The sequence below is a fragment of the Scyliorhinus torazame genome, chromosome 29 (assembly GCF_047496885.1).
Source record: "Scyliorhinus torazame isolate Kashiwa2021f chromosome 29, sScyTor2.1, whole genome shotgun sequence".
NCBI classification, from domain to species: Eukaryota; Metazoa; Chordata; class Chondrichthyes; order Carcharhiniformes; family Scyliorhinidae; genus Scyliorhinus; species Scyliorhinus torazame.
In genome coordinates, this window is record NC_092735.1 from 37,933,440 (window position 1) to 37,955,512 (window position 22,073).

At 51.6% G+C, this 22,073-nt stretch overlaps 1 protein-coding gene and 1 long non-coding RNA gene across 4 annotated transcripts in view; one reads left to right on the forward strand and one right to left on the reverse strand.

Annotated features, from left to right (window-relative positions):
• Nucleotides 1-17,092, reverse strand: part of LOC140404076 (uncharacterized) — a 35,811-nt gene extending 18,719 nt beyond the window's left edge. The window contains exon 1 of the long non-coding RNA XR_011938451.1: nt 17,041-17,092. This is a non-coding gene — a long non-coding RNA (uncharacterized lncRNA). The remainder of the gene's footprint in view (nt 1-17,040) is intronic.
• Nucleotides 8,180-21,443, forward strand: LOC140404075 (dynein axonemal light chain 4-like). 3 transcript variants are annotated; one of them, XM_072492452.1, is made up of 5 exons: nt 8,242-8,295; nt 14,447-14,610; nt 16,294-16,379; nt 18,423-18,506; nt 20,361-21,443. In XM_072492452.1, exons 3-5 carry the CDS (start codon nt 16,311-16,313, stop codon nt 20,523-20,525), a joined length of 318 nt encoding a protein of 105 aa, XP_072348553.1. In that variant the 5' UTR covers nt 8,242-8,295; nt 14,447-14,610; nt 16,294-16,310; the 3' UTR covers nt 20,526-21,443. The 3 variants fall into 3 exon arrangements, with proteins under 3 accessions (XP_072348552.1, XP_072348553.1, XP_072348555.1); XM_072492451.1 differs by lacking the exon at nt 14,447-14,610 and having other exon boundaries at nt 8,180-8,295; XM_072492454.1 differs by lacking the exons at nt 8,242-8,295; nt 14,447-14,610 and adding an exon at nt 8,356-8,507.
• The last annotated feature ends 630 nt before the right edge of the window (nt 21,444-22,073 follow it).

Genomic DNA, 22,073 nt, shown 5'->3' on the forward strand with positions numbered 1-22,073 from the left:
CCTCGTCCCTCGGTACAGTTGAAAGTACTCCTTCCTCCGCCGGTTCGTCACTACACTCGCCACCGGGGCTCTGTAAAGGAGCTTAACCCAACTGATAAACCCTCCCCCGAACCCAAACCTACGCAGCACCTCCCAGAGGTACTCCCACTCTACTCGGTCAAAGGCCTTCTCCGCGTCCATAGCTGCCACTATCTCCGCCTCTCCCTCCTCCGATGGCATCATAATCATGTTTAAGAGCCGCCGCACATTGGTGTTTAATTGCCTGCCCTTTACAAATCCCGTCTGGTCTTCGTGGATTACCCCCGGGACACAGTCCTCGATCCTCGTGGCCAGCACTTTTGCCAGCAACTTTGCATCCACATTGGGGAGCGAGATCGGCCTGTACGATCCACATTGCAGTGGGTCCTCGTCCCGCTTTAGGATCAAAGAAATTGTCGCTTCCGACATTGTCGGGGGCAGGGTCCCCTCCTCTCTTGCCTCATTAAAGGTCCTCACTAATAGCGGGGCCAACAGGTCTACGTACTTCCTGTAGAACTCCACCGGGAATCCATCCGGTCCCGGGGCCTTCCCCGCCTGCATGCTCCCCAAACCCTTGCTCAGCTCCTCCAACCCAATTGGTGCCCCCAAACCAGCCACCTCTTGCTCCTCCACCTTCGGGAATCTCAGTTGATCTAGGAATCGGCTCATCCCCTCTTCCCCCGCTGGGGGCTGGGATCTATACAGCTCTTCATAAAAGGCCTTAAATACCTTGTTTATTTTCGTCGCACTCCGAACCGTGGCTCCCCTTCCATCTTTGACTCCCCCTATTTCCCTCGCTGCCATCCTCTTACGGAGCTGGTGTGCCAGCATCCGACTAGCCTTTTCCCCATACTCGTAGGTCGCCCCCTGCACTTTCCTCCACCTACCCTGTGGTCAACAGGTCAAACTCCGTCTGGAGCCGTCGTCTTTCCCCAAGTAATCTTTCCTCCGGGGCCTCTGCGTATCTCCTGTCCACTCTCAAAATCTCCCCCACTAACCTCTCCCTTTCCATACCCTTTGTCTTCTCCCTATGAGCCCTAATGGAGATTAGCTCTCCCCTGATCACTGCCTTCAATGCCTCCCATACCACCCCCACCCGCACCTCCCCGTTGTCGTTGGCCTCCAAGTACCTTTCGATACACCCCCTCACCTTCCCACACACCACCTCGTCCGCCAGCAGTCCCACGTCCAGCCGCCACAACGGGCGTTGGTCCCTCTCCTCTCCCAGCTCCAGTTCCACCCAGTGCGGGGCATGGTCCGAAACGGCTATGGCTGAATACTCCGTCCCCTCCACCCTCGGGATGAGCGCCCTACCCAGAACAAAGAAATCTATCCGGAAGTAGGCTTTGTGTACATGGGAGAAGAAAGAAAATTCCCTGGCCTGCGGCCTTGCAAACCGCCATGGGTCCACTCCCCCCATCTTATCCATAAACCCCCTAAGTACCTTGGCCGCCGCCGGCCTCTTTCCAGTCCTTGATTTGGAGCGGTCCAGTGCTGGATCCAACACTGTATTGAAGTCCCCTCCCATTATCAGGCCTCCTATCTCCAGGTCCGGAATGCGCCCCAACATGCGCTTCATGAATCCTGCATCATCCCAGTTCGGGGCGTATATGTTTACCAACACCACCCACGTCCCTTGCAGCCTACCGCTCATCATTACATATCGCCCTCCATTGTCCGCTACAATAGTCTTGGCCTCAAATGACACCCGCTTTCCCACCAATATTGCCACCCCTCTATTCTTCGCGTCCAGTCCTGAGTGGAATACCTGTCCTACCCATCCCTTTCTTAACCTGACCTGGTCCGCCACCTTCAGGTGTATCTCTTGGAGCATGACCACTTCCGCCTTCAGTCCCATTAAGCGCACGAACACTTGAGCCCTCTTCACCGGCCCATTCAGGCCCCTCACATTCCACGTTATCAGCCGGATTGGAGGGGCTCTCACCCCCCCCCCCCCCCCCTCCCCCGCCGACGAGCCATCTCTTTTTCTGGGCCAGTCCCGTGTCCACGCCTCCCTCACCCTCGAGTCCCCCAGACGGGGGACCCCCGTCCCGACCACCTCTTCTGTGTCCCATTCCCTTTCGGCCAGTGCAGCAGCAACCCTTTTCCCCCCCCTTCCCCCCCCGCTAGACCCGTCTAGCTTTTTTGCTCCCACCATGTCACTCCCGTAAGTCAGCTGACGCCTGCTGACCCCGGCTTCCCCCGCCGTCCCTTTGACCCCCCCGTGTGGGAGTCTCCCAAACAATATGCATTCCTTCGTTCCCCTTCCCAACTTTCTTCCCGCGTGCGGGAAAAAACCCCGTGCTTTCCAAAGCCCGCTCCGCCCCCTCTGGCGCAGCTCCTGTCGCGGCCTTGTCTCTCTCCCCCAGCCCATGTAACATTTCCTGCACGTGATTGACCCCCTATATACAACAACCATCACACATCAAACATCACCCCCACCCTCACAAACCCTCAGTTAGAGTCCAACTTTTCGGCTTGTACAAAGGTCCACGCCTCTTCAGGCGTTTCAAAGTAATAGTGTTGGTCCTTGTATGTGCCCCACAGTCGCGCTGGCTGCAGCATTCCGAATTTCACTTCTTTCCGGTACAACGCCGCTTTGACCCGGTTGAAACCCGCTCTCCGCTTTGCAACCTCCGTGCTCCAGTCCGGGTATATTCGGATCTCTGCATTGTCCCACTTACTGCTCCGCTCCTTCTTGGCCCATCTCAGGACTCACTCTCTGTCCGTGAACCGGTGGAACCTCACCACCATCGCCCTTGGCGGCTCATTTGCCTGGGGCTTCTTCGCCAGCACCCGGTGTGCCCCGTCCAACTCCAGCGGCCCCGAAGGGGCCTTCGTGCCCATCATCGCCTCGAGCATCGTGCTCGCGTATGCCCCGGTATCGGCCCCTCCACTCCCTCAGGGAGACCCAGGATTCGCAGATTCTTTCTCCTCGACCTGTTCTCCAGGTCTTCGAGTCTTCCCGCCCACCTCTTGTGTAGCGCCTCGTTCTGCTCCACTCTCACCGCCAGGCCCAAGAGCTCGGCCTCGTTCTGGCTGACTCTTTTCTGTACCTCCTGGATCTTAACTTCTTGGGCCTTCTGGGTGATCCCGAGTCCTTCGATTGCCGAAAGCATAGGCGCCAACATCTCCTTGCGCATCTCCTCGCGCTGCTCCTCGAAGCAGCGCTTGATGAACTCCTGCAGCTCCCCTTTGTCCCTGGCCGCCGCCATTTTGTTTTCTTTCCCTCGCTTCTCCCGTTGCTCCAGTGCCGCTCCTTTGGCCGTTACACTTCTGGTCCGTTTCATAGAAGTTGGAGGGGGTCCTCTCTCTTCCCTTCCCCACAGGTTGCGTCAAAAAAAAATTCCGTTGGGGCTCCTCTAACGAGCCCGAAAGTCCGTGGTAGCGGGAGCTGCCGAATCGTGCGGCATAGCTCCGCATAGCCGCAACCGGAAGTCCCAATGTGGTAGGGTTTAAGGAGAGTGCCGAGGGCTGGGAATCTGGAACTCACTGCCTGAAAGTGTGGTAGAAGCAGGAACCCTTACAATACTTAAGAAGCAGTCAGATGAGCAGTTGAAACGCCGTGGCATACAAGGATATGGATCAAATGCTGGAAAGTGTGTGTAGAATAGAAGGGTGCTTGATGGCCGGCACAGACATGATGGGCCGAAAGGCCTCTTTCTGTGCTGTAAAGCTCGAGGATTCGATGGCCCAATCCATTCCTCAAGGCTCACTCGCAGAGCCCGGTAACTCGGCCGATCTCTCACTCACTAATGAGTCTTGTCTGAATTTCATGCGGGTTGGAAATGGCTATTCTCACGGCTCCTGATCACATTGCTGAATACATCTAACATTCCCCGAGCAGTGAATCCAGGCTGACACTGACAGGAGGTGCCGCACTGTCAGAGGGTCAGTACTGAGGGAGTGCCGCACTGTCAGAGGGTCAGTACTGAGGGAGTGCCGCACTGTCAGAGGGTCAGTACTGAGGGAGTGCTGCACTGTCAGAGGGTCAGTACTGAGGGAGTGCTGCACTGTCAGAGGGTCAGTACTGAGGGAGTGCTGCACTGTCAGAGGGTCAGTACTGAGGGAGTGCCGCACTGTCGGAGGGTCAGTACTGAGGGAGTGCCGCACTGTCAGAGGGTCAGTACTGAGGGAGTGCCGCACTGTCAGAGGGTCAGTACTGAGGGAGTGCCGCACTGTCAGAGGGTCAGTACTGAGGGAGCGGCGCACTGTCAGAGGGTCAGTACTGAGGGAGCGCCGCACTGTCAGAGGGTCAGTACTGAGGGAGCGCCGCACTGTCAGAGGGTCGGTACTGAGGGAGCGCCGCACTGTCAGAGGGTCGGTACTGAGGGAGTGCCGCACTGTCGGAGGGTCTGTACTGAGGGAGTGCCGCACTGTCGGAGGGTCAGTACTGAGGGAGTGCCGCACTGTCGGAGGGTCAGTACTGAGGGAGTGCCGCACTGTCGGAGGGTCAGTACTGAGGGAGTGCCGCACTGTCGGAGGGTCAGTACTGAGGGAGTGCCGCACTGTCGGAGGGTCAGTACTGAGGGAGTGCCGCACTGTCGGAGGGTCAGTACTGAGGGAGTGCCGCACTGTCGGAGGGTCAGTACTGAGGGAGTGCCGCACTGTCGGAGGGTCAGTACTGAGGGAGTGCCGCACTGTCGGAGGGTCAGTACTGAGGGAGTGCCGCACTGTCGGAGGGTCAGTACTGAGGGAGTGCCGCACTGTCGGAGGGTCAGTACTGAGGGAGTGCCGCACTGTCAGAGGGTCAGTGCTGAGGGAGTGCCGCACTGTCGGAGGGTCAGTACTGAGGGAGTGCCGCACTGTCGGAGGGTCAGTACTGAGGGAGTGCCGCACTGTCGGAGGGTCAGTACTGAGGGAGTGCCGCACTGTCGGAGGGTCAGTACTGAGGGAGTGCCGCACTGTCGGAGGGTCAGTACTGAGGGAGTGCCGCACTGTCGGAGGGTCAGTACTGAGGGAGTGCCGCACTGTCGGAGGGTCAGTACTGAGGGAGTGCCGCACTGTCGGAGGGTCAGTACTGAGGGAGTGCCGCACTGTCAGAGGGTCAGTGCTGAGGGAGTGCCGCACTGTCAGAGGGTCAGTGCTGAGGGAGTGCCGCACTGTCGGAGGGTCAGTACTGAGGGAGTGCTGCACTGTCAGAGGGTCAGTACTGAGGGAGTGCCGCACTGTCAGAGGGTCAGTACTGAGGGAGTGCCGCACTGTCAGAGAGTCAGTACTGAGGGAGTGCTGCACTGTCGGAGGGTCAGTACTGAGGGCGTGTCGCACTGTCAGAGGGTCAGTACTGAGGGAGTGTCGCACTGTCAGAGGGTCAGTACTGAGGGTGTGCTGCACTGTCAGAGGGTCGGTACTGAGGGAGTGCTGCACTGTCGGAGGGTCAGTACTGAGGGAGTGCCGCACTGTCGGAGGGTCAGTACTGAGGGAGTGCCGCACTGTCGGAGGGTCAGTACTGAGGGAGTGCCGCACTGTCAGAGGGTCAGTACTGAGGGAGTGCTGCACTGTCGGAGGGTCAGTACTGAGGGAGTGCCGCACTGTCGGAGGGTCAGTACTGAGGGAGTGCTGCACTGTCAGAGGGTCAGTACTGAGGGAGTGCTGCACTGTCAGAGGATCAGTACTGAGGGAGCGCCGCACTGTCGGAGGGTCAGTACTGAGGGAGTGCTGCACTGTCAGAGGGTCAGTACTGAGGGAGTGCCGCACTGTCGGAGGGTCAGTACTGAGGGAGTGCTGCACTGTCAGAGGATCAGTACTGAGGGAGTGCTGCACTGTCAGAGGGTCAGTACTGAGGGAGTGCTGCACTGTCAGAGGGTCAGTACTGAGGGAGTGCCGCACTGTCAGAGGGTCAGTACTGAGGGAGTGCTGCACTGTCAGAGGGTCAGTACTGAGGGAGTGCTGCACTGTCAGAGGGTCAGTACTGAGGGAGTGCCGCACTGTCAGAGGGTCAGTACTGAGGGAGTGCTGCACTGTCAGAGGATCAGTACTGAGGGAGTGCCGCACTGTCAGAGGGTCAGTACTGAGGGAGTGCCGCACTGTCGGAGGGTCAGTACTGAGGGAGTGCTGCACTGTCAGAGGATCAGTACTGAGGGAGTGCTGCACTGTCAGAGGGTCAGTACTGAGGGAGTGCCGCACTGTCAGAGGGTCAGTACTGAGGGAGCGCCGCACTGTCGGAGGGTCAGTACTGAGGGAGTGCTGCACTGTCAGAGGGTCAGTACTAAGCGAGTGCCGCACTGTCAGAGGGTCAGTACTGAGTGAGTGCCGCACTGTCGGAGGGTCAGTACTGAGGGAGTGCCGCACTGTCAGAGGGTCAGTGCTGAGGGAGTTCCGCACTGTCGGAGGGTCAGTACTGAGGGTGTGCTGCACTGTCAGAGGGTCAGTGCTGAGGGAGTTCCGCACTGTCGGAGGGTCAGTACTGAGGGAGTGCCGCACTGTCAGAGGGTCAGTACTGAGGGAGTGCTGCACTGTCAGAGGGTCAGTGCTGAGGGAGTGCTGCACTGTCAGAGGGTCAGTGCTGAGGGAGTTCCGCACTGTCAGAGGGTCAGTACTGAGGGAGTGCCGCACTGTCAGAGGGTCAGTACTGAGGGCGTGCCGCACTGTCAGAGGGCCAGTACTGAGGGAGTGCCGCACTGTCAGAGGGTCAGTACTGAGGGAGCGCCGCACTGTCAGAGGGTCAGTACTGAGGAAGTGCCGCACTGTCAGAGGGTCAGTACTGAGGGAGTGCTGCACTGTCAGAGGGTCAGTACTGAGGGAGCGCTGCACTGTCAGAGGGTCAGTACTGAGAGAGCGCTGCACTGTCAGAGGGTCAGTACTGAGGGAGTGCTGCACTGTCAGAGGGTCAGTACTGAGGGAGCGCTGCACTGTCAGAGGGTCAGTACTGAGGGAGCGCTGCACTGTCAGAGGGTCAGTGCTGAGGGAGTTCCGCACTGTCAGAGGGTCAGTACTGAGGGAGTGCCGCACTGTCAGAGGGTCAGTACTGAGGGAGTGCTGCACTGTCAGAGGGTCAGTGCTGAGGGAGTGCTGCACTGTCAGAGGGTCAGTGCTGAGGGAGTTCCGCACTGTCAGAGGGTCAGTACTGAGGGAGTGCCGCACTGTCAGAGGGTCAGTACTGAGGGCGTGCCGCACTGTCAGAGGGTCAGTACTGAGGGAGTGGCGCACTGTCAGAGGGTCAGTACTGAGGGAGTGCTGCACTGTCAGAGGGTCAGTACTGAGGGCGTGCCGCACTGTCAGAGGGTCAGTACTGAGGGTGTGCTGCACTGTCAGAGGGTCAGTACTGAGGGAGTGCCGCACTGTCAGAGGGTCAGTACTGAGGGCGTGCCGCACTGTCAGAGGGTCAGTGCTGAGGGAGCGCTGCACTGTCAGAGGGTCAGTACTGAGGGAGTGCCGCGCTGTCAGAGAGTCAGTACTGAGGGAGTGCCGCGCTGTCAGAGGGTCAGTACTGAGGGAGTGCCGCACTGTCAGAGGGTCAGTACTGAGGGAGTGCCGCGCTGTCAGAGGGTCAGTACTGAGGGAGCGCCGCACTGTCAGAGGGTCAGTACTGAGGGAGTGCCGCACTGTCAGAGGGTCAGTACTGAGGGAGTGCTGCACTGTCAGAGGGTCAGTACTGAGGGAGTGCTGCACTGTCAGAGGGTCAGTACTGAGGGAGTGCCGCACTGTCAGAGGGTCAGTACTGGGGGAGTGCCGTACTGTCAGAGGGTCAGTACTGAGGGAGTGCCGTACTGTCAGAGGGTCAGTACTGGGGGAGTGCCGTACTGTCAGAGGGTCAGTACTGAGGGAGTGCCGTACTGTCAGAGGGTCAGTACTGAGGGAGTGCCGCGCTGTCAGAGGGTCAGTACTGAGGGAGTGCCGCGCTGTCAGAGGGTCAGTACTGAGGGCGTGCCGCACTGTCAGAGGGTCAGTACTGAGGGAGTGCCGCACTGTCAGAGGGTCAGTACTGAGGGAGTGCCGCACTGTCAGAGGGTCAGTTTAACAGCAACAACAATCAAACGTTCCGCGGGCTCCACCCTCTTCCAGGCCCCGCCCCGCGCCGCTCGCCGATTGGCTTTACCGCCGACCATTGGGCGACCACTCCTTCGCTGACCGACACACGGCGGTGGCCAATCACAACCAGCGGAAGGCGGGACCCACTCTGAGTGGCGTCTCTAGCCATCAATCAGGCGGCGGAGTCGCGGCGGCGGCGGCCAATGGATTGCGTGGGAGGGCGGGACATCCGGCGGTTGCTGGGGGGACCCGGATTCTGTGCCTGACAACGGCCCGAGCGACGGCGGGAGCGGGTCGCCGGCCCAGGTGAGCCCGCCGCCTCTCCGGCCTGAGGGACGTTGCTCCGGGGCGGAGGAATGAAGGAATTGCATTTCTCTAGCGCCCAGGACATCTCAGTTGGAAGCCCTTTTCTCTCTGAAGCGCAGTTGTTGTTGTATTGTGGGAAACAGCAGCAAATTTCCGCACAGCACACAGCAAGATCCCACAAACAGCTATGGGATAATGGCTGGCGAATCTGAGTTGGGTTGGGGGTTGTGTTGGGGATTGGGGGTTGTGTTGGGGGTTGTGTTGGGGATTGGGGGTTGTGTTGGGGGATTGTGTTGGGGATTGGGGGTTGTGTTGGGGGATTGTGTTGGGGATTGGGGGTTGTGTTGGGGATTGTGTTGGAGATTGGGGGTTGGGGGATGTGTTGGGGGTTGGGTGTTGGGGGTTGGGGATTGGGGGTTGTGTTGGGGGTTGGGGATTGGGGGTTGTGTTGGGGGTTGTGTTGGAGATTGGGGGTTGTGTTGGGGATTGTGTTGGAGGTTGGGGGTTGTGTTGGGGGTTGGGGGATGTGTTGGGTGTTGGGGGTTGGGGATTGGGGGTTGTGTTGGGGGTTGGGGATTGGGGGTTGTGTTGGGGGTTGGGGATTGTGTTGGGGGTTGGGGATTGTGTTGGGGGTTGGGTTGGGGGTTGTGTTGGGGTTGGGGGTTGTGTTGGGGGTTGGGGGTTGGGTTGGGGGTTGGGGGTTGTGTTGGGGGTTGGGGGTTGTGTTGGGGGTTGGGTTGGGGAATGGATTGGGTTGTTGGATTGGGCGGCGGGGAGGGTTGGCTGGTGGGGGAATGTTTGACCAGGAGCTGTGGTCCTGAGCAGTGAAGGCCACGCGGTGGAATGGGTCCAGGCACCCAGAAGCATCCGGGATTCCGACAGCGCCTTGGGTGTTGAATGAAACTCCCCAGGATGCTTCGCAGAGACAAACTTCACGTGGACAGAATTGGTGCCGAACCTTGGTTTGACTCCACCTGGGCTGCGGCGTGCAGTTTCAATCCCCTCACCATAGGAAGCATTTTATTGCCAACAGAGGTTCACTGGACCTGTTCGGCCGGGATGGCGGGACTGTCCTATAAAGCAGTGTTCTTCAAACTTTTTTTCCGGGTACCCATTTTTACCAACCGGCCAACCTTCGGGACCCAACCCGGCTGATCTTCGCAACCCACGCCGGCTGACCATCGCGACCCACCATTTTCTCTTTCCTTGTTTGCTGCTGACAAAAATGGAGGAAATGGTTTTGGGTCTCTTTGGCCCTCGTACTCGCTCCTCCAATGGAACCTGTTGGATGAAGGTGAAGCCTTCCGGTGTCAGAAAGTATGGAGTCTCCATCTGTCCAAAGTTCTGCATTTCTTTCCTGTAAAATTTTATCAAATAAATCCCCCCCGAACTTGGAAAGAAAAATGAAGTGAATAAAATAAATGAATAAATCCCCCCTGAACTTGTAAAACAAAAAGCTGCGACCGTTTAAATAAAAAAGTGGCCGCACTGCGCATGCGCACTGATGATCGGGCACGCATGCGCAGTGCGGCCGTATTTGTTTTACATGATCGTGGCCGTTTTGAAGGCTGCTTGCAGCCGGCGTTATTAACAGCCGGCTGTTGCGCGCAGATTTGCGCGATCGGGTGCGCCGTGACGGACGGCTCCGCGGTCGCGCCCCTGAGTTTGACAATGCCTGCTATAAAGGGCAGTTGCTGAAACTGGGCCTTTATTCGTAGAATGAGGGGTGATCTTATTCAAACCTGCTAAATGAATATTTTTCGTCAGTATTCACACAGGAAAAAGATAATGTTGTCGAGGAGAATACTGAGATTCAGGCTACTAGACTAGAAGGGCTTGAGGTTCATAAGGAGGAGGTGTTAGCCAGTGTTAAAATAGATAAATCCCCTGGGCCGGGTGGGATTTATCCTAGGATTCTCTGAGAAGCTAGGGAGGAGATTGCTGAGACTTTGGCTTTGATCTTTAAGTCATTTTTGTCTACAGGAATAGTGCCAGAAGAACTGGAGGATAGCAAATGTTGTCCCCTTGTTCAAGAAGGGAAGTAGAGACAGCCCCGGTAACTATAGACCAATGAGCCTTACTTCTGTTGTGGGCAAAATCTTGGAAAGGTTTATAAGAGATAGGATGTATAATCACCTGGAAAGGAATAATTTGATTAGAGATAGTCAACACGGTTTTGTGAAGGGTAGGTCGTGCCTCACAAACCTTATTGAGTTCTTTGAGAAGGTGACCAAACAGATGGATGAGGGTAAAGCAGTTGATGTGGTGTATATGGATTTCAGTAAAGCGATTGATAAGGTTCCCCACGGTAGGCTACTGCAGAAAATACAGAGGCATGGGATTCAGGGTGATTTAGCAGTTTGGATCAGAAATTGGCTAGCTGGAAGAAGACAAAGGGTGGTGGCTGATGGGAAATGTTCAGACTGGAGTCCAGTTACTAGTGGTGTACCACAAGGAAATGTTTTGGGGCCACTGCTGTTTGTCATTTTTATAAATGACCTGGAGGAGGGCATAGAAGGATGGGTGAGTAAATTTGCAGATGACACTAAAGTCGGTGGAGTTGTGGACAGTGTGGAAGGATGTTACAAGTTACAGAGGGACGTAGATAAGCTGCAGCGCTGGGCTGAGAGGTGGCAAATGGAGTTTAATGCAGAAAAGTGTGAGGTGATTCATATTGGAAGGAATAACAGGAAGACCATACTGGGCTAATGGTAAGATTCTTGGCAATGTGGATGAGCAGAGAGATCTCTGTGTCCATGTGCATAGATCCCTGAAAGTTGCCACCCAGGTTGAGAGGGTTGTTAAGAAGGCGTACGGTGTGTTGGCTTTTATTGATAGAGGGATTGAGTTTCGGAGCCATGAGGTCATGTTGCAGCTGTACACAGCTCTGGTGTTGCCGCATTTGGAGTATTGCGTACAATTCTGGTCGCCGCATTATAGGAAGGATGTGGAAGCATTGGAAAGGGTGCAGAGGAGATTTACCAGAATGTTGCCTGGTATGGAGGGAAGATCTTATGAGGAAAGGCTGAGGGACTTGAGGCTGTTTTCGTTAGAGAGAAGAAGGTTAAGAGGTGACTAATTGAGGCATGCAAGATGATCAGAGGATTGGATAGGGTGGACAGTGAGAGCCTTTTTCCTCGGATGGTGATGTCTAGCACGAGGGGAGATAGATATAAGACAGATGTCAGAGGTAGGTTCTTTACTCGGAGAGTAGTAAGGGCGTGGAATGCCCTGCCTGCAACAGTAGTGGACTCACCAACACTAAGGGCATTCAAATGGTCATTGGATAGACATATGGACGATAAGGGAATAGTGTAGATGGGCTTTAGAGTGGTTTCACAGGTTGGCGCACCATCGAGGGCCGAAGGGCCTGTACTGCGCTGTAATGTTCTATGTTCTACCAAATACTTAAAGGGATAAATGGTGTTGATGCAGGTAAGGTGTTTCCCTTGGTTAGGGGCTCTAGAACCAGGGGTCGCAATGTCAAAATAAGGGGGAAAGCCACTTGGGTCTGAGATGAGAAACTAAATTGCCCATTGTGTTCAGAAAGGTTAGGTGGGGTTACTGGGTTGTGGGGATAGTGTGGGGTGTGGGCTTAGGTGGGTTGGTATTTCCAGTGCGGACCCAATGGGCCAAAAGGGCTCCTTCTGCACTGTACATTCTATGTCTACCTATGCGGAGGGTTGTGAATCTTTGTGATTCCCCACCCCAGATGGCGGTGGAAGCTCAGCCATTGAATATGTTTAAGGAAAAGATTGACAGATTTCCAAATACAAAGGGTGAGGGGAAGAGGCATTGAAGTGAAGGGTCGGCCATGATCAGATGAAATGGTGGAACAGGCTGAATGGGCTGAATGGCCTACACCTCCTATGATCTTCCAGCCCCTGTTACAGGGTGTCTCGATGTACAGCCATGAAGTACTGAGATCAGTTCTGGTGTCCTGAAGGATATGGGGCAGACAATCCATTTCAGAAGGAGTGTTTCCTTTGCTGATGGCTGAGAAGGGCAATCCCTGAGCGGCAGGTTCTGCCACATGAAGCTGCCAAGCAATGTTGTGTGTTATTGATTTTTTTGGCGTCTGTTGCCAAGACACTAGCCACAGGTCAACCTGTTGGTGCACACCAGCCCACACAAAGTGTCTCTTTTCCTCCAGTGTCAGCTATAGACTCCCAATCTGTGAGAATTGATGTCTGGGGCCCAGGGTTTTGGGCATCCTACAGTCAACTGCCCCCTCCTACAGAAAGTCCTGGGGTGTGCAGCCAGCTTCCATTGTACAACCATGAAGTGTAGAAAATGTGGCAGCCAGTTTACACACCACAAAATCCCTACAATCACCAAGGTGATAATGACCAAATCATACATTTTAGTGATTAGAGGGATCTCTATTGTTGATCCACCAGTTAATTTGATCTTGTCTACCTTCGTTTTTTTTGTGTTGTAAAATAGTTGGAGTAAATAAGCAGAAACTGAACCAGGGGACACCGATTGAAAGTAATTAGTAAAAGAAGGTGATTAGGAATGATTTTTAAAATATTGTGAGTTGCAATAACTGCCTGCAAGGCGCGTGGGAACAGATTCATTAGTAACTTTCAGAAGCGAATGAGATAAATACTTCAAAAGAAACAGAAATGTGCACGGTTATGGGGAAAGGGGTGTGGGACGAATTGGAAAGCTCTGGCAGAGAGCTTACACCGACAGATGGACCAAATGGCCTCCTTTTTTGCTCTAATTTTCTATTGGGAGGAAAGATTTAAATATTATAGAATCTGAGGTGAGTAGTGAGGATGGGGCATAATTGCAACGTGGTTTGCTGATACAGTTCACCCTCCCCCTACACCCTCCCCGCCATCTCTCCTAGCCCTCCTAGAAGACCGATTGCAACCCCTACATGCTCTCCTTACATTTATATTTCCATTAGCAAATTTGATATCCACACTTGAACTGGAAACTTGAGAGTTACAACCTCCCGTCAGTGATGGTACTGCATCAGCATCTAAATTAATAATAATCTTTATTGGTGTCACAAGTAGGTTTACATTAACACTGCAATGAAATTACTGTGAAAATCCCCTAGTCGCCACACTCGGCGCCTGTTCGGGTACACAGAGGGAGAATTCTAAATGTCCAATTCACCTAACAAGCACGTCTTTCGGGACTTGTGGGAGGAAACCGGAGTACCCGGAGGAAACCCATGCAGACATGGGGAGAACGTGCAGACTCCGCACAGTCAGTGACCCAAACCGGGAATCGAACACGGGTCCCTGGTGCTGTGAAGCAACAGTGCTAACCACTGTGCACCGTGCTGCCCTGGCAACTTGCTCATCGTCCATAAAATCATAGAATTTACTGTGCGGAAGGAGGCCATTTGGCTCATCGAGTCTGCACCGGCCCTTGAAAAGAGCACCCTACTTAAGCCCACGTCTACACCCTGTCCCCGTATCCCAGTAACCCGTCCTAACCTTTTTTGGACACAAAGGGGCAATTTGGCACGGCCAATCCACCTAACCTGCACATCTTTAGACTGTGGGAGGAAGTTGGAGCACCCGGAGGAAACCCACGCTGACACGGGGGAGAACGTGCAAACTCCACACAGACGGTCACCCAAGGTTGGAATTGAACCCTGGACTCTGGAGCTGTGAGGCAGCAGTGCTGACCACTGTGTCACCGTGCCGCCCACAGAAATTTACTCCGATTAAATATTAGGAAAACGGAAGCTAATGTCTGAGGTCCCCATTACAAACTCCAGTCCTTGGTCACCTTCTCTCTCCCGAGCAACAGCCTGAAACTAAATTGGTCTGTTCACAACCTTGGTGTCATATTGGACCCCAAGACCAGCTTCCGATCATATACCCTCTCCAAATAAGATTGCTTATTTCTGTTTCAGTAGCTTCTACCCCTACCTCAGCTCATCTGTTGCTGAAGCCCTCACCCATACCGCTGTTACCTCTGGACTGCTGGCCGTCCTCCTTCATTCTACCCTCTGCAAAATAGAGAACATCCAAACTCTGCAGCCTGTGCCCTCACGCAAAACAAGTTCTGCTCATCTGTAACCCCTTGTACTCCCTGACCTATATTAGTTCATGGCCAAGCAGTGTCTTGATTTAAAAATTCTCATTCTTGTTTTCAATATCCCTCCTTGTCTCACCACCAGCCCCAGAACCCTCCAATAAATCAGCGCACCTCTAATCCTGGCCTCTTGAGCATTCCCAAGCTCAACCGCTCCACCAATGGTGTCTGTGCCTTCAGCTGCCTCGACTCTCAACTTTGCAATTCCCTGCTGAAGCCTCTTCAAATCTCAACCCCTCTTCCTTGAAGGTACTCCTCAAAGCTTTCCTCGCTGACCAAGTTTTTTGCACCTGTCCTACGTGGCTTGATGTCTCATTTTAGTTTATATCACTCCTGTGAAGCACCTTGCTGCCAAACCTGCTGAGTTTTCCCAGCATTTTCTGTTTTTATTGCACGTTCAAAACTTTTACCACTTAAATTACAGCACTGGATACTTTCTCCATCCTTTTAATCCCACGCTCCTCTTTTGAGTAAAGATCCTTTTGAGCCAATCACATGGATTGTTTGTCTCTAATGAAATCCAGGAAGGATATAAACAAATTGTCCCTTTACATGTTCATTTGATTTTCTCCAAAAGAGTATGAAAAAATTATACTGGTCGCCACAGTCAAAAAGCCAAAACACATAATAACCATCTGGGCTAGCTTCAGAAAGCTGCCGAGCATCACTGACCATCGATAACTATGGACGACAAAGTCTATGAGGTTCACTAAGACCTACAGGTGATTAATATACTGCAGCATGAAGCACTTAGCAACATTATTAAACCACAAACAAGTCAACAATTCATTCCTAACCCCTTGCATTAAATGCAGCTTGTTGTTAGGTTGAGGGAAGTGCAAAAATCAGCTAAGGTTTCCTTATCACTGGGCAGTACCATATACGGAGTGTCTGGTGGTTTTGGGTGGACCACTCTGCTGCTGTTCATTATGAGGTTTGGCTATTTGACTGTGGCTACCAGTATAATTCTTTTAATACTCAATTAACAAGTAAGGGACAATTTGTTTATATCCTTACTGGGTTTCATTAGAGGCAAATACTCTTATGTGATTGACTCAAAGAGATCTTTGCTCAAAAGAGGAGCGTGGGCTTAAAAGGTTTCGAAAGTATCCAGGGCGGGATTCTCCAAACCCGCGGCAGAGTGTCCACGCCATCATAAACGTCATTGCGTTTTACGACGCCGTGTACGGGCCACTCCCAGGACTAATTCTGGCCCCTACAGGGGGCCAGCATGGCGCTGGAGCGGCCAGCACGGTTTGCCGGCACCAACGAGGATATGCAGTGGCGCCAACCTGCGCATGCGCAGTGGCCTCCTTCAACGCGCCGGCCCCGACGCAACATGGCGCAGGACTACAGGGGCTGGCGCGTAGGAAAGGCGGCCCCCAGCCAGAGAGGCCGGTCCGCCGATCGGTGGGCCCCGATCGCAGGCCAGGCCACATCGGAGGCCCCCCCCCCGGCCACCCGCCCCTTCCTCGCCGAGGTCCCGCCGGCCCAGAGCAGCTCAGAACGGCGGGACTTGGCTCTTTTTTTACAGCCGCTCGGCCCAATCGGGCCGGGAAATTGGCGGGCCATGCCGTGCCAACCACGATGGCGCTGATTCTCCGTTCTGTAGAGAATTGCGTGCCGGCGTTGGGGCGGCGTGGCCCGTTCGCGGGGATTCTCCGGCCCGGCCCAGGGGTGGGAGAATCCCGCTCTCAGTGTTATAGTTTAAGTAATAATGTTTTTAACCTGGTATAAAAACAGAAAATGCTGAAAAAACTCAGCAGGGATGTCAGCATCTGTGGAGAGAAAACAAAGTTAATGTTTCCAGTCCGTTTGACTCTGTTTTTATTTCAGATTTCCAACATCCGCAGTATTTTACTTTGATGTAAGTTTTTAATGTGATTGACTTTCTAAAATGGGAATATTAACAACCTGTTCTTTCCTAAAAAGGGTAGAGCTTATGCGGAATGGCAGAGCCCGAGGTGAAAAAGGAAGATGCAGATTCCAGGCGAATTCAGACCTTCCCTATCGTCAGGGTGAGTTTCTGTTTAAGATGCATGAAACCCCCTTCCCAGCTGAGAGTGAGAAAGGCCATTTGATTCAAAGGCCTATCCAGCTCGTGGGTCTAAGCCAGATTGCTGCCTCTGATTGTGGAGCTGATTCCCGACAGTTTGGAGCTTAATTGTTATTGCATGTTACTGAGCAGATCCAGAGCAAAGCTTTACTTGTCAAGACCGGGTTCACTGCCACAGACAGACACTCAATGTCAGTTAACCTCTTGTCATTCTCACCAAGATCAGGTCACAGAAGTAGCTATAACGCTTATTAATTAATTAACTGGTACTCTCGCTATAAAATAATTTGAATTTCATTTTAAGCTTCGAGAAAATACTTGTCTTGCTAGATTCGGATGTTGTTCTGATTAAACCCAGAGAGCTTTGATAGGGCTAAATAAAATCATTCATTTTGAGCTACTGCCACTAGATGAGAGAGAACTATCAGTAAATGGCTTCAATCATGGTGGTGAACCTTCGGCGCGGCCCACTCGCACACATCCCTGATCGGTGGTCAGGCATTGTCCATCATTGGTTTAAAAAAAATCCATGATTGCAGGTTGTCCTAGAAGTACCTATGGCCAGATTTTAAGTGACCCTCAAAAGTTTCACCTGTTCAATCCAACAAATTATTTAAACTGACCTGTGAGAGTTTTTACTTTCAATGCCGTCCCCTCTTTAACAAGCTCCTGGTAAGCTTTGTCTTATGCTGTCTATGTAACGGTGTACTCTGATCCTGTGAACAATTATTAATCCAAATTCCAGAGAATATCAGTCCACTTAAGCCTGTGGAGGGGGATCCCTGTGCGAATGCTTTTGGGAAGTCTCGATGCATTTTAAAATAGGTATCCACCCATATGTGAATTGCCTTTAATCTAGGGTCTGGCAGATGGAATTCAATGTTGCCAAGTGTGAGGCTATCCATTTTGGGAGGAATAACAGCAGAATGGATTATTATTCAAACGGTAAGATGTTAAAACATGCTGCTGTGCAGAGGGACCTGGGTGTGCTGGTGCACGAGTCGCAAAAAGTTGGTGTGCAGGTGAAACAGGTGACTTAGAAGGCTAATCGAGTTTTGTCTTTCATTGCTAGAGGGATGGAGTTCAAGACTAGGGAGGTTATGCTTCAATTGTATAAGGTGTTGGTGAGGCCACATCTGGAGTATTGTGTTCAGTTTTGGTCTCCTTACCTGAGAAAGGACATATTGGCACTGGAGGGAGTGCAGAGGAGATTCACTAGGTTGATCCCAGAGTTGAGGGGATTAGATTATGACGAGAGGTTGAGTAGACTGGGACTGTACTCATTGGAGTTTAGACGGATGCGGGGGGATCTTATTGAAACATATAAAATTATGAAGGGAATAGGTAGGATAGATGCGGGCAGGTTGTTTCCACTGGTCGGGGAAAGCAGAACTAGGTGGCATAGCCTCAAAATAAGGGGAAGTAGATTTAGGACGGAGTTTAGGAGGAACTTCTTCACCCCAAGGGTTGTGAATCTCTGGAATTCCTTGCCCAGTGAAGCAGTTGAGGCTCCTTCTTTAAACGTTTTTAAGAAAAAGATAGATACCTTTCTAAAGAATAAAGGGATTTGGGAATATGGTGTACGGGCTGGAGAGTGGAGCTGAGTCCACAAAGATCAGCCATGATCTCATTGAATGGCGGAGCAGGCTCGAGGGGCCAGATGGCCTACTCCTGTTCCTAGTTCTTATGTTCTTATTTGGGAAATGGAGGAATTTTCACATTAATGCTCTCAAGCGATTGTGCTGAAGAATATTGTTGGGGCAAAGTATACGGAGCTTAACTACTTGCTATGTTGGATACTGGTGTCCAAAATTGCAAAGTTATTTCATAAACCCATACCCAAATCTTTCAGGTTAAATTTACTTTGTGTCAATTACTCCTGTGTGTTCCAGGCAAACATGCCAATTAATAGTGACTTCCACACTGAGGTTTGACTGTAAGTTGCACATACAGTTCTCGGTCCAGTGGAAGCTGCCTCCTCAGTCTGTGTATCTTCTGTTTTCAGTATTGCGATATGCCGGAGGAAATGAAAGTGGAAACGATGGAATTGTGTGTCACCGCTAGTGAAAAGTTTTCTGCCAACAATGAGGTGAGTGTGTTTTGCTCAGATTATATGTGCAGCTGGCCTGTGGATGGGTGGCTGGTTTCACAGATGTTTTGTTCTGCTGTGTGCATATTGATGATCCCCCAATCGTTCAGTTGCCAAAGGTATTACTACACAGGTTCAGTATTCTCCCTAAACTGTGTGGGTGCATTGCTGCAAAGCAATCTGAAAGGGCCTGCCTGGGGTAATAAACACCATGCACAACAAAGGAATTTGAGGCAACATTGCACGTGATACTAAACGGTATAGTTCAGGAAACTGATGGGTTTGATACATGCTCTGTGATAAACCAGCAATCCTGTTCCTGACTAATATCTGGACATTCTGCTAGAATGTGTTTGTGTTCAGATCTTGCCAATCATGCCCTTCATGATCCAGTTCCTTGTCAGTGCTCAGTGTCTTTGCTCACACAGCAAGGACAGCCATAATTGTGAGCTCGGAGAACTGTGACCAAGCAGCATCTTTTTGAAGAGGAGAGTGGTAATAAAGAGTATTCTTTAGTGGAAGGGGGAGAGGTATGAACCATTGTGTTGATGTACCTGAACTGTGAAACTGCTTGATAACTCTTCCTGGATTCAGTGAAAAGAGAACATTACAGCGCAGTACAGGCCCTTCGGCCCTCGATGTTGCGCCGACCTGTGAAATCACTCTAAAGCCCATCTACACTAGTCCCTTATCGTCCATATGTCTATCCAATGACCATTTGAATACCCTTAGTGTTCCCTCCTGTGATACAACACTGCTTTACACTTCTCAAACCCCCTTCCCCCTTGCTCTGTCTTTGTATCTGTTCCTCTTTCTGATCAGTGTTCTCTTGATGTGGATGAGGGTGACGAGGCTGAATTAATTGCCCATCCCTAGATCCTTGAAGAGGTAGTGATGAGTATTTTCTTCGAAGGGCTACAGTCCTGTGTGTGTGAAGAAGCAGCAGCTTTTTCCAGAATGATGTGAAGGTGGGAGGAGAGGAAGTGTCACTGTGCCCCTCCACTGCTGCAAATGTGGCCTGTGGGGTAAGGCCCTAAGCACTCGATTTAATGTGTGCTCCATTCACCAGAATAAATAGCTTGGGAGGGAATGCATAAATAAAAGGCACAATGGGATCAGTCGTAAGCAACTGCACCTCTGCCCAGTTGGCGTGTGTGTCCAATACTCTGACTGAGCTTAGGGATCTGGAGTGCGCAATATTGTAACCAGCAGCTCTCATTCAGTCAGCTCAACGCATCAACACATGGCCAGAAGAGAAGAGTTTTGATCCCATTTTGGCGTAATCCCATGTACCTATCTCTCTTCCTTTCCTTTGGGGGAGCCCGGCACTGCCGGGCTTTGCCACAAAACTGAGACTGACTCCGAATGTGTGAGGGCAGCTCCCACGTAACCCCATATCAGCCCCCCCCCCACCCACCCACCCAAATCAAAACTTCCCTACACACACACACACACACCATTTTTATTTCAAGGTAGTGGAAGCACATTAGAAAACACGTTTTCTTGGGTGGCTATGTTGCAGGGTCACTCACTCAGTTGGATTAAACAATAGATACATAGAAGATAGGATCAGGAGGAGGCCTTTTGGTCCTTCGAGCCTGCTCCGCCATTCATCACTATCATGGCCGATCTTCCAACTCAATAGCCTAATCCTGCTTTCTCCCCACGGCCTTTGATCCCATTCTCCCCAAGTGCAGTCAATGGAGAGGATACCAGACTCTGCGTTCTGAACTCGAATACCTGAATTTCTGGACAATAAAGACCAGAGACAGTGTTCCCCTGAATTGACAGCACCGCAGCCCAGCTTTAAAAAAAAATAAATTAAAAAATTAACTTGTTTCATCTCTCCCACAGACTGCAGCTAAAATGATTAAAGAAACCATGGACAAGAGATTTGGTGCTTCCTGGCATGTGGTGGTTGGCGAAGGGTTTGGGTTTGAAGTCACTCACGAAATGAAGAACATTCTCTACATGTATTTTGGGGGCAACATGGCCGTGTGTGTGTGGAAGTGCACATAGCACGACAGGACTGCGCAGGGCCCAGCAACGCTGATTCTCCTCACTCCTCCGATCCTGACTTGTCTCTGAACACAACCGCACAAAGGACACAGATTCAATCCAGTCGCTGCGATGGGTCAGACTTCAAACAGACCACCTGCAGCTAGAAAAGACGCAAAGCATTTCTTCTGGTTTCAGCCGGGGCAGGGACTGAAGAGTATTTTTAATCTCCTGTTTTTTAATAAGGTTCAGAAACTAAATGGTCAATAATGAACCATACTGTCACTCAACCAGGATTCCCTGCCCTATTGTAATGTGGTTGGAATGTTAACAAGGTGAATGAACCACATCAAGGCTGCATTTCCGTAGTGTGTATGTATTTTTAAAAATTTCTTTCCGTTAAATGGCGACCAGAATAATGCATCCGCTTCCAAAGGGTTTCTCTGGCACGGCATCTGAACGGGAGCCCCGATTGTATGTTGCCGTTGAAGCAGCAACCAGCATTTTAGATTAAAATGGAATGGTGCAGGCATTCCTGGGTAGGGGAGGCAAAGGGGAGAAGGCAGATTACAATGAGAGTTTCGCACCCTGACCATCAAATAAAGCCCTCAGCCCCCGGTTAGTCTGTGGTTACCCATTGGAAACATAACTGAGATTCTGTCGAGCTTATTTTTTGATGCAACTTCCAGGGACCTGACGAACGGGCCAGGGAGACGAGAGTCCGATCTATTTTAGCGATAGAAAAATTATTCTCATTTCAGGCTCGCTTCTTACCAGCACCATGGATGTGGATGAGAGTATCACAGGCCCTCGAGTTAAACCCTCGCTGGACCTGATTCCAAAAGTTTGCCTTTTTTAAAAACAACTTTTCAAAATATTGTAACAGAAATGTTCTCACTTGTATCTTCACAGGTTTTAATAAAAAAAACACTATCGAAATTCATTCTGCAGTTTATTTAAACTTTAATTAGGTGAAGGAGACGCTGTTCGATTGACATCTGTGTTCAAATTGATCATTAAAGAGTTTATAGCTGAACACTTGTACAAACTCAATGTAATTGGAAAGAGGCAGCGTGGTGTTATGAAAAGCAAATCATGTTTAACTTATTTAATTTATTAGAGTTCTTTCAAGGAGTAAGATGTGCTGTGGATAGAGGGGAACATGTAGATGTACTGTACTTGGATTTCCAGAAGGCATTTGATAAGTTGCCAGATCAAAGGTTATTTCAAAAAATAAAAGCTCATGGTATAGGGGTAACATATTAGCCAGGATTGAAGGTTGACTGGCTGGTAGAAAACAGTAAGCATAAATGTGTCATTGTCTGATTGGCAGGATACGACGAGCGGAGTCTCACAGGAGTCTGTGCTGGGCCTCAACTTTTTACAATTCACATCAATGACTTAGATGGAGGGAGCGCAGGCACGGTAGCTAAATTTGCAGACAACACAAAGATAGGCAGGAAAGTATGTTGCGAAGAAGACATGAGAAATTTGCAGATGGATACAGATAGGTTGAGTGAGTGAACAAAAATATGGGCGAGGGAGTATATTGTGGGAAAATGTGAAGCT

Coding starts and splice junctions, on each gene's coding strand:
- LOC140404075 (XM_072492451.1), top strand. CDS start 16,311: ATGGCAGAGCCCGAGGTGAAAAAGGAAGATGCAGATTCCAGGCGAATT. Junction 16,380..18,422: donor AGACCTTCCCTATCGTCAGG/GTGAGTTTCTGT, acceptor TTCTGTTTTCAG/TATTGCGATATGCCGGAGGA. Junction 18,507..20,360: donor AGTTTTCTGCCAACAATGAG/GTGAGTGTGTTT, acceptor TCTCTCCCACAG/ACTGCAGCTAAAATGATTAA.